Source organism: Bactrocera neohumeralis, chromosome 6, assembly GCF_024586455.1.
Source record: "Bactrocera neohumeralis isolate Rockhampton chromosome 6, APGP_CSIRO_Bneo_wtdbg2-racon-allhic-juicebox.fasta_v2, whole genome shotgun sequence".
Lineage (NCBI taxonomy): Eukaryota > Metazoa > Arthropoda > Insecta > Diptera > Tephritidae > Bactrocera > Bactrocera neohumeralis.
Genome location: NC_065923.1, coordinates 25,729,214 through 25,741,825, shown reverse-complemented (window position 1 = coordinate 25,741,825; position 12,612 = coordinate 25,729,214). Strand labels below are relative to the sequence as shown.

General features: G+C 30.7%; 1 protein-coding gene across 1 annotated transcript in view; it reads left to right on the top strand.

Annotated features, from left to right (window-relative positions):
* Nucleotides 1–2,053: 2,053 nt before the first annotated feature.
* Nucleotides 2,054–12,612, top strand: part of LOC126761832 (titin) — a 107,417-nt gene continuing 96,858 nt past the window's right edge. Inside the window, 3 exon segments of the mRNA XM_050478241.1 lie at nt 2,054–2,628; nt 10,670–12,245; nt 12,324–12,553. Coding sequence (XP_050334198.1) covers nt 2,433–2,628; nt 10,670–12,245; nt 12,324–12,553 — 2,002 coding nt within the window. The 5' untranslated portion in view covers nt 2,054–2,432.

Genomic DNA, 12,612 nt, shown 5'->3' with positions numbered 1-12,612 from the left:
AAGTAAGCAGTTCGAAAGAATTTTCTTTAAGAAAATATAAAAAAGGCTGAACAAGTGCATGAAATTAGTGAAAATTATTAAAAGTGAAAAATTGCTAAAATATAATACTGTATGAAAAGTGTGAAAAATATTCAAAAATTTTTTGGTTTCGTAACAAATTTTTATGAAGAAAATATTTTTCGCTGCGCTGAATATCTAAAAAAAGATTCGTTACACTTGTGTGGAGCAGCGAACGGACGCGCGGTGTTGTGGTGTTAGTGCTGGTGGGTGATCGTGCCACACACGAACCGTACCGTCGAACGATTGCTTGTGGTTTTTGGTGTTGTTTTCGGTCAAGTTTTGCGCTCGAGGGGCTATCGTGTGGCCGGTAGGTCGTGCGGTTGCTCGGTTGCTCGGTTTGTGGGTAAATCGGTTGATCGGCTGATCCGGATCCGTCGCACGAATTGTTGCACTCGCGCGCAATGCAAATATATATACATACACTCATTTGTATATATGTATATATATACATACATATATATATACGCTAGTTATGCTGACTAATTACTATGATTAATTTATATATTCATGTGAAAAGCAAATTATGACTGTGCTTGCCAAGGATTAAAGCAACAACAAAAAATAATAATATTATGATAATAATAATAATAAAAGTACTACTCAAAGCTCAAGGATAACCAAAATAAGTGCTGCTCAACAACCAAAGAATTACAGTGTTTTGAATACATATTTTTAGCTTACAACAACAACACTTTTAACGAAAAATATAAAAAATTCGGAATAAAAATAATTTATTAAATAAATAATAAAACCTTTCGCATAAAAAAATATTTTTTGAAAAAAAAATTTATAAAAGTTATTTTAAAAAATTACTGCTTTTAAATTATTTTTTGTAAAAAAATACAAATTTTTGCATTACAAATATTTTTTGAAAGAAAAACTCTATAAAAGTGATTTAAAAAATTAGCTTATAAAATATTTTTTGTAAAGAAAATTTTGTATAAAAAATATTTTTTGAAAAAAAACTTGCGTATAAAAAATAATTTCATAAAAAATATTTTTCGAAAAAAAAATTCTGTTAAAAAATATTTTTACAAAAAAAAATTTGTATAAAAAAATCTGTATAAAAAAATTTGTTAAAAAAAATGTCTGTACAAAAAGTATTTTTTGAAAAAAATTTCTTTATAAAAAGTATTTTTGAAAAAAAAAATTATTTATAAAAAATATTTTAAAAAAAATTTTAAGTCTGTATTAAAATATTTCTTCAAAAAAAATTTCTTTATAAAAATATTTTTTAAAAAAAAAATCTGTATAAAAAATATATTTTGAAAAAAAAAATTCTAAAAAAAATTGAATTCAAGTTTTCAAAACAGTTTTCAGTTCATTTAAATTTAACGAAAGTTTGTCAATTTTTAAAAATAGCCACTGAAAAATAAGAAGCCACTAGCTGCTCGCTACACTTGCGCCTGTATTTGTTTGTATGTTTGAGCGCATAGCGGCACTTGTTTGTGTTTGTGTTGGTTCGGTATATTTTCGTATATTTTCGTACACAAATGAGATGGAGTATAGCTAGCCGCCAAGGAATGCGAAAAGGACGGCCTGCGCCGGAATTATATTTCGAAAATAGAAATTTTCATCCAATAAAATACACTAAACTACTTTCTCTGTGGCCTTACACACGGAAATTTCGCACAGCCGGAACGTTTGCGACGAACTCAACACGGTGGTTTGTGCGAGTCGGAAATTGTGAGCAAACTTCAGAGCATAACGGAATAAAAAGAAGAAAAAAAATACAAAAAAATGCCAAGTGAAAAGTGATCGCCAAAAAGAAAATTTGATATTTTTAGCAAGCAAAAGTGTGTGAAAGCCGAAACTAGCGCACGAAAATGTGCGAAACGAACGCACGCTAGCAACTGAAACTAAAATAGCAGTGACAAAATATTGAAAAAAAATAAATATATTTCAAAAATTTTATTTTCTGCATCAATACAGTGTATTTGACCCCCAAAACCAGTGTTTAGTTACCATAATCTCTATTTCCTCTTTTCTTTAGCGCCTACAGGAAGCAAAATAAATCCGTGTTTGAAGTGAAATTTTGATAAAGTCAAATATAAATATATATATAGTGGAAAAATCAGTCAATACAAAGCAGCAGCAGCAGCAGCGTTTCGAAAATATATATCGCAAACGTCGTATCCACAACTCGAATAGTGTTTAAAATCGGATAGATACAATTAAGTGGTAATATTATTGTTGGATTGCATCGCACCGCAAGCCAACAAATAAATAGCCAGTCTCAATCTATCCGATTAATTGTAACAGCCAGTGAGTTTACTACAAACGAATATATATAGTCAGTTACAGCTGCGTTCAGATCACTCAAAATCAATCAGTTATCATTTTTAAATGCAATATAGTGTTATATAACGAAAATGCAACGAGAAAATTCGAATCCGTACCAGCAACAGTTGCAGCAGCAGCAGCAACAACAGCAAACGCAAATGCAATCGCATCAGGAAACACAACAATACTCGAGCCAACAACAATTCTCGAGCGTGCAGCAGCAGCAAAGGATTAGCCGCACCGAACAGCGCACCGTCCAGAGTCAGCAAGTCACTCAGCAAAGAGGTCAGTTGAGCAATACGAAAATGCTAAACTTTGTGCTTTGCCAGAAATGTTTTTGCCATGATTTGCTTTGATCGAAAAGTTTGCCATGTTTGTGTGCGTGTTTAGTCGCAAAAGCATTGAGTGTGGTGCATAAAATTAGGCGTAAAGGATGCGCTTTTCTTTCTGATTTCGAAATTCGTGTATAAAATATTTTTAAGTAATCATTCAGTCCCTTTTAAGAAGGTTTCCAGCTGTTTACTATTATGAGGAAGTTTTTTAAGTGATGCCTAAATTCTCATAATACTATTTTTATTTATCATAAATTTGTCGAATTAACTCCTATTTTTGGTTCCAAAAATTCGCTCAAAAATTAATGAAGAAAGCTGAGCTATACTTAATAATTCTTTGAATAAGAAATTGATGGAAATTCAAATCGTTCTCATGTTTATTATAATTTTTATTTTTTATTTAATCAATTTTCTACATTTATTTTTATAATTGCTGTCATTTTTATTATTTAAAATTTGGTTCTAATATTTAAGTTTATTTTACCCTATTTTAATTTTTTATTTAATTGCATTTGTTTAATTCATCTAATTTTACTTAAAGCACTTCTTCTATTTCACAAATTGTCTATAATTTTTTTTTTTTTGATTTGAAGCCAGTTTTAATATTTTTACATTTTTTTTTTTAATTTAGCTTTATTTTGTTTAACTTATTTTATCATTTTTCTATTTTATTTTATCTAATTTTATCTAATTTTATTTATTTTTTTTATTTAATTTCATTTTTTTCAATTCATCTAATTTTACTTAAAGCACTTCTATTTCATAAATTTTCAAAAATTTTTTTTTCGATTTGAAGTCATTTTTAATATTTTTACATTTTTTTTTTTAATTTAAGTTTATTTTGTTTTACCTTATTTTATCATTTTTCTATTTTATTGTATTTTATTTTATTTTATCTTATTTTATTTATTTTTTTTTTATTTAATTTTGTTTTAGTTATTTTATTTATTTTCTTTACATTTAATTTGTAAAATTATTTTATATTGAAATGCTATAATTAACTTTTATTTTATTTTGAATTCTTACACCTTATGATGGCTCAAAATATTCGTTAATTTTTTCCACTTTCTACTATGAGTTGTCGATTGGTGGAAACCTCAAAAAATAGCTCTTCAGGTATGGGCTCTTAAACATCTGCAATTCTCATTTATTTATCTAATCTAATTCTTAATATTTATAGCAAAACCCTCAATTTATCGGTTTACTAAACCGAAAAATTCATATCTCATAATCTACTATTTCATATCTTATATTTGAAAATATACATTATCTCTTCCCTTATACAAATATAAGGATATTAAATTCTCTAAAAAAAATTATCGAAGACCCATCATTCAAAAGTTTTTAAAAGTTATAAACTAAATTATTTTTCTGTTTTTTCAAAAACTTTATGACTTTATTTTTTCAAGTCACTGGCAAAAAAGTGTTAGGATACCTTTAATAACATTGGTTTACGAAAGAAATGTCCATATGAAAGACGAATTATATTTATTTTTATATATTTTTCAAATGATATACAGTAGAACTTCCCTAACTCGAATCATCACAATCCATAAAAAAAGCTACGAGTTAGAGCGACTTCGAGTTATGGAAAGAAATTTGTATGAAATTTGACTTCTATTGCCAATTCAAGAGTTTGAGTTATGGAGAACTTCGAGTAATAGAAGTTCTAGTTCTGGAAGTTCAACTGTAGATTAAAAAAAAGCTGGAAAATATGTATTAAAGGAGGAAAGCACTAGTCCCAAATAACAAATTCTAATTCCTTCAACTAAAAATGTAGCTTAAGTCTTTTATAACGTTTTTTTCTTGAGCAAAGTTTCAAAACAGAAAACATTGATTCATTTGCACATTTTTTGAGTACTTTTATGTTGTTAATTTAGTATATGTATATATTTTCATATAAAATACATTCCATAAAATTTCTTTATTTGTAATATTTAATTATTGTGAATGTATTTTTTTTACTTAGTTAACTTCTAATTTTAATTTTTTTAATTAATCAAATTTTAATTTTCATAAATTCTTCAATTTTACATTATTCAGCATTTTGTTATGCTAGCCTTTTTTAAATACATATTATTAATGTTTATGGTACAACATTAACTTTCTTTCCGCAATTTGGTCTGTACTTATATTGTTTTTTTTAATATATGGCTATCTTGTAGTTTTGCAATTTTTATTCTCTACCCCGCTTTTGGAAGTTTAAAAACAAAAATATATATATTTAACTTACAAATATTAAAATTCCTCCGAGTCAGTTTCCAAAAGCCGAATAAATAATGAAAAATCAAAAAAATTATTAGAAATTTTAGAAATTAGAATTTTTTTTTAATTTAAAAAAATAAAAATAAATAAATAAAATTAACTTGATAAAAACAATTTTTAACAAAAAAAAAACAGTTATTTTCTTTTTTTTTGTTTTTAAGTTTATTTTTAAATATTTTATTGATACACTATATTTTTTATCTTATTAATTTCTTATAATTTTTATTTTTATTATCTATTTATTTTAATTTCATTGTATTTGTTTTTATTTTATTATATTTTTTTTATTAGATAGAATTATTTTATCTTTATAATTACTAATTAATTAAATATATTTACTAACTAATTAATTCATCAAAATGGCACATCAAGTGTTAATTGAGCCCGATAGGGCGGCACTCCTACCTAACTAATTAATTAAAATTACTAATTATCCCCTTTTCTGTTTTATATGGATAATTTCTTGTCTCATTATTAACCAAAACACAACATAATAATAATAAATCCGAGACTTATATTATTAACATATAGTTATATTTCACTATAATACATACCGTCAACTAAAATACAAACTAAAGTAACATCACTTTTCATAAGTTTGAAGGCAAAGGAAACAATACTAAAAGAAACCATTCATATTGAAACGAAATTTGAGTTTTGAGTATAAAATGGATATATGTACATATATATCTGACAGAAGCAGCTGAAAATTGTATGTTACCAAAATTTAAGTTTTAGTTATAAAATTATTATATCTTGGTTATAACTGACAGCGGGAGCTGAAAATTTCATGCTACATATGTATATGTAATAGCAATAAAAAACTCAATTTCGATTTTATTGCATTTTAGGTGACGATATTTAATAAAAAAAATGAAGCATTTTGAGAGAAAAACATATATGACATTTTTGCAAAATTTGTTATAATTAATTCAATAAGTTTAATTTTCTTTCATACAAAAGGAACTTTTTATTTGCTGCCATAAATTCTTTATAATTAAAACTCAAATTATGCAGAAATTTTTGTTGTATGCAAAAAATTAAAATTTAACCATTTGGGTAAAAATCAATTAAATATTCTTTAATAACCAATGTTCATATACCAAATCAAGTCTACCGCAAAAATCGCGCTTTATTACCCTTTTTAATTATCAATAAATGCATTGATTATATTTTAGTTTATATGAATACATAATTCAGTGGCCAAATAAAATTTCAATGATTTTCATTTTCATTACAAAAAAAAACTAGTAAAATAAACAATAATTTTTAAACCGATTTCAATGCATGATTATTGGCACGCTGCGAATGTAATTAATTAAAAAATGTAATTTTAATTTTATCATTGTTCAATATTATAAATTAGTAAAATTTATTAATATTCTGCATTTGTTTAAGAGAAAAATGTGATTTCCGTGTGAATACCACATTAAATCGTATTATTGCTTGTAACAGTTTGAAAAGCACTCCCGTAGCTTCAAAACTATTGCGCACAGCTCAAATTTAATAGAGAATGCGCCGAAGGATATGGAGTAACATTTTAATTTTAGTTGTATTTGAAAGGTTTGCCGAAAAGAGTAATATTTTAAATATAAATTCAGGCAAATATTGCAAAAAATTAATTGAAAATTAAATTTTTACGCCACAAATGTCTAAATATCACATAAATACGAAAAACTAACTTTAAACTTTAAAGAACCTACCTATGAAAACAAACTTTTACTGCCTCAAAAATTAAAAAAAAAAATAAAAAATGTATATATGTCTTAATTACTTTCGAAAATAATCCATAAATAAAATTTTATTAGAAAATAAACACCACCACCACTCAAAAATCACATTCTAAAAGCATTTATGCGCTGTTTGCATCAGCACAGTCATTTGTGGAATGAATCAGTTGGAAAATTTAGAATCTCTGCCGCTAAACATATGTATATATAAATAAAATACATATTTATTTTGTGGTGGATTGTCATGGTGTCCACTCATCACCGAGCAATTTGTCAGCTTGCCAAAAATGCAGATTCATATATGTACATATGTACAGCACTTATACATATATGATAAGCTGTACATATGTATAATTGTACAAAAATACATACTGCTATGTGCAAATTAGAACATAGCTGTGTTGGCACATAAATATTTACCTTTTACATATGTATATACTAATTTTACTTATATATGCTTGTTTGAGAAAAATATTATGGCTCACACCACTTAATTTTCTCAAATACCTCTATGTATTGGTGTCAATGAGCTTTTTCGGATATTGCATTGCTCAGCACTACAAGGTCGCTCTTGCCATTTTGCCGGTGACTTCGTCGTTGGCAGTGTGATCAGTTGGCACTTGCCCAGCGCTCATAAGCTGACCACACTTGGCACCGGCGATGAATTGTTTGATTAGCCATTTGAAACGGCATCTAAGGATAATTGGTGATGAATGCGCATTTTGACGCAGCACTGTCATAAATTTATGCAATAAATGTTTGGAATCGTTGATATTTATTGGAAAAATTTTATTTTTAAATAAAAATTTAATACCTAAAGAAATTTTTATTTTTAATTTCTAAAGAATATTTAATTTTTAAATAAAAATTTAATACCTAAAAATCTCTAATTTAGTGTCAAAATTATTTGATTTTAATTTTGGGGTTAAGAAAGCGTCATTAAACTATGATTTAGACAAATTTATGTTATTTTGCTTCTAAATTTTTTTAGACATTAGTCTTCAGTTTATTGTCATCGTATCATTTTATGCCAATTTTAAATTTAACGTTCAGATATACATTTTTAAATAAGCAATAAATATATAAATCGGTCATAATGGAACTGTGTGAATTTCATATCGTCACCAAAAATGCATTTTAGGTGCCTAAAAATTTTTATTTTCATCAAGAAAAACCAAAGTAAATAATATCATAAAGTAGGAGGTTGTCACAGCGATTTTGTTGAAATTTAAGCCGTTTCTCTCATTCTAAATTAAATGGTTACAAGTAAGGAGTTGCCATAGAGTTTTTTTTTCATGATATTTTTCAGTTTTGTGTCTGTTTATTCAGACTTTATGACTTTTTGTGACTAAAACTGATCAATTTTTAATATTATTTCACATTTTCCGCTAATTTACTTATTTTTATTTTCTATTATATAATATTATTATTTATATTTTATTTTTAAAAAATGATTAAATGCCTTTAATAAATTTGTAAACTTCAATTAAAAACAAGAAAATACATTAACTGCGTTTGCACCGAAACTATAATAAACAAGGACTCGATTATGATCGAGCAGCTTCTTGGAAGGAAAAATGATCCCTAGATCGATACCTCAAAAATGAGGAATATATTCTCATTACGTTAATGATTTATATAAGGCTCATTTTTTTACTTTGTTCTTTGATGCAAAATATTGAAACCATATTACTGTTTTTATTATTGTTTCAACACAATTTGAAACAATTTTGAGTCATGAATTTTCAAAATTTTAAACCTTCGAAAAAGTATCTTTAAACATTTGTGTATACGTAAAGAAGTATTCCATTATAAAAATTCGAAATGTTTACGATTGTTTTTCAACCTTCAATTGAAAAATACGTTGACATTTTTAGACCTATTTTTCGAAAACAAAAGGTTTAGGTTGTTAAAGAAATATTTTTTCACAATTTGGAACTATTTTCGTGGAACCCTGTTCAAGATATGCCAAATTTATTAATTTTCTTCGAACAAATAATTATTGCCTAATTAGACTCCAGATTTTTATGAGAATCTTTTCGAATCAGTGAATCAGAATCAGAGTGAATATGCTCGATAGCTACATATATTTTTATAAATAATTTAACGCAAGATTCAATTAACCAAAACTCGTTTAAGCAGATAATTTACTGCCTGACTGAAAATATTCCTCGAATGGGTAATTAGAAAAGCTGTGAAAGTATGCTCTAATTATATTGAAGTTGCGAATGGTGTAATTTAATGTAATTACAAAAATGTACACTGATCTTATACATTTCATAAGGATTTTTTGCATTTAACCTACAGAATCTATGAAAACTTAATAATGACTCAACGGCCCACCCGCGGCAAACAATGGCAATCCTTAAACCTTCTTATACTTCAAAAATAAATTTTAATACATTTTTCTTAACCAACAGATTTAGTATTATCTTAAAAAATCAAGTCAGAACAAATAACTTTGAACCCCAAAAGCGCATGTCATTAGCTCATTCAAGAGGTGGTGTGGCGAATCGAACACACGCAAATAAATTGTTAATTGCGTCAATTTGATTGTCCAGAAGACCCACGTCCACTCAAACTCAACCGTTTTGTTTTGAAAAATATGTAAATACTTTTTTATAGCTCTCAATATTTTAATAATTTTATTAGTTTTGATAATTTTCTAAAAAAAAACCGCACAAAAGTTAGAGAACCTATAAAGGTCCTTCAGAAAAATGTGCTACTTTCAAAATTACATTTTACACATATTAAAATTTGAAAATTGCTCAATGAAAAACCACCACGGAAAAGTATCTAAAAATAGGTCACATTCCACATGCCGACCCGCTTTCCTTCAACCACTTGACACACATAAACTCATCACACCGGCGCTTTCTAGTACCTTGTCAACTATTGGCCTGGCCCTTCACACCCAAAGAGCCATCAATCAGAAAAGTGGGTCAATATATTTGGTCGCACTAAATACACACAGACAAAATAAAAATAAGAGTCTTCAAAAATGCGGAGAGACTAAATACAAAATATGCTCTATGTAAATTGCTTTAATGTGTTATATAGTCAACTCGCTCTAACACACGGACGCTTAGTTGAAGCAGAGAATTTCCCATAAACTTTCAATCAAATGAGTACTTTACTCTTTTATGTGGCGACAAACAGCTGTTAGCACCTGCGCAATGCTTACTTTCAATGCGAGTATGCGAGAGAGAATTGCAGATCAGCTGTTTCGAGTTCGAAATCTATTTTTAAGAACGTTATTTTCGAAATTAAAAATAATAACATTAAAAGTGAACCGAATCGTAATGACCTTTTTGGCAATCAAAAAAACAGAAATAACTCAGCGGTGAGTCATAAATTGGGGAGGCGTCCGTTGGCAGTCTAAGAGAACAAGATGAAATGGCGATACTAAAAAATTCCCAAATATTGACATTGGCAATCGAGAGCAACGCGCCTCGGGGCACTCGAACTTTAAAAAACAAAATTTTAAGATTTCAAGAGCCCCTACTCTCTTATTTTCATACATACTTGTAATCTATATGGAATATACTATATACTTCTATGTATGGCATATATCCCATATCGTATTTGTATGTATATATATGCCCTCAAATTTATTTAAGAACCCTGTATTTTTGAAACTCTTGTTTTGAGTACGAAATTTTTATTTCCTCTCAACTTTTTTTTCCATTTTCTTATTTTGATTTTGAATTTATAAGTAGACAGTTTTCAAATTTATTTTTTCAAATTTTCCTCTCTTCTAAACATTCATTTTCCGGCACGTAAACAAAAATTTCCAGTGAAAATTTTAAACAAGCTATTAGAGCTTGTCCAAATTCTCAGTGAGGGACCAAAGCTCGTTAAATGATTCCATCATGAAAAATGGTGCGCATTTTATTCGCAAATTCTTAAGAAAATATTTCAGCTGCTTCTCTTGTAAGCATAAACTTACGATTTCTAAATAAAACTAATTGATTTCTTAAATTCTCTATTCTCTTACAGTACAACATGTTGGCGCAGGCGGTGCCTACACTCCGCCCGCACTGACTCACGTCTATGGTCAAGGCGATATTTCACCACCGATCTTCGAGCAAATTTTCAAGAATGCCCGTTTCGCTCAGGGCGGCAATGCCCTGTTCGAGGGTAAACTTCGTGGCAATCCAAAGCCATTCGTTTCTTGGACCCGAAAAGGCGCACCACTTCTCGAGTCGCAAAAGTTTCGTATGAGCTACAATGAGGCCACCGGTGAAGTGTCGCTATTGATTAATCAAATCGGACCCGGCGATGAGGGTGAATACACTTGTACCGCGCGCAATCAATATGGCGAGGCCATATGCAGTGTTTACATTCAGCCAGAGGGCGCACCAATGCCTGTACTGCAGCCTGTGCAAAAATTCGAAAAGTCATTGTATACCAACGGCTATTCGTACACTTCCGTCGAGGAGGAGTTCCGTGTCGATACATTTGAGTATCGTTTGCTACGTGAAGTGCAATATCGTGAGGCTATTACACGTCGTTCGGCATACGAGCTGGACCAATATCTGACGCAAGAATTGGATCGTACAATGGGTCCAGCACATGCGCCACAAATTAGTCAGAAACCACGCAACTCGAAACTTATTGAAGGTTCTGATGCTGTTTTCAGCGCTAAGGTTGGCTCTAATCCCAAGCCACGCCTAACTTGGTTCCATAATGGACAACGTTTGGTAGCATCGCAAAAATACGAGACCACTTATTCCAGTGGTATAGCAACGTTGCGTGTTAAGAATGCCACCTACCAGGATGCTGGTCATTATACATTGCTCGCCGAGAATACACAGGGTTGTGTAGTCTCGTCAGCCGTTTTGGCTGTCGAACCAGCTGCCGAAACCGCACACGAACCGAAGCCTGTCGATGTGACGGCTGAGCAATTGGAAGCTGGTAAAGCCTTACCACCCGCCTTCGTTAAGGGTTACACCGATCGCGAGGTCACCGAGGGACGCATGACACGTTTCGATTGTCGTGTGACTGGTAATCCCTATCCGGAGGTTATTTGGCTGATCAACGGTCGTCCTGTCAAAGACGATGTGTCGCATAAAATACTTGTCAACGAATCTGGTAGTCACTCGTTGATGATTACCAGTGTTAGCCGTTTGGATAGTGGCGCAGTACAGTGCTTGGCGCGCAATAAGGCTGGTGACGTTGCCATCGAAGCGCAATTGAATGTGTTGGAGAAGGAACAAGTTGTCGCACCACAATTTGTGCAACGCTTCAGCACAATGACCGTACGTGAAGGTGAACCCATCACCATGAGCGCCAACGCCATTGGCACACCCGTGCCACGTATTACATGGCAAAAGGACGGTGTGCAGATTACATCGACTGCTGAACGTTATATCGGTATTGATGGTGGCGCTACATGCTTGGAAATTCCACGCGTCAAAGCCACCGATGCCGGCTGGTATCAGTGCACAGCACAAAACATTGCCGGTTCGTCTGCGAACCGTGCTAGACTCTATGTAGAAGTACCCAGAGAACAACCAACGCCTGAGCAAAGACGTCTCAATTTGCCGCGTCCAACGAAAGTCATCGAACCAGAGTGAGTAAACTAATTCCAACCTATAGTGTATATCTAGCAATATCTTAATTTTGTCACTTTCTTCTTCCAACACTAAAGGCCCGTGCCTGGTCCAGAGATAATTTACCTACGTCATGTAGAACGCGCAAAGCCACACTTGCGCCCTGGTGAGGAAGACCGTGTCTACCCACCACCACAATTTATTATACCATTGCAAAATGTGCAACAGGTCGAGGGTAACAGAGTGCACATGGAGGCACGCATCGAACCAGTTGGTGATCCAACTATGGTCGTAGAATGGTACCTGAACGGGCAACCATTGGCAGCAAGTAAGTTAGCAGCATACAACCAAAATTAAGTTTTTCCTATACTAATTTAACTCTCCCTG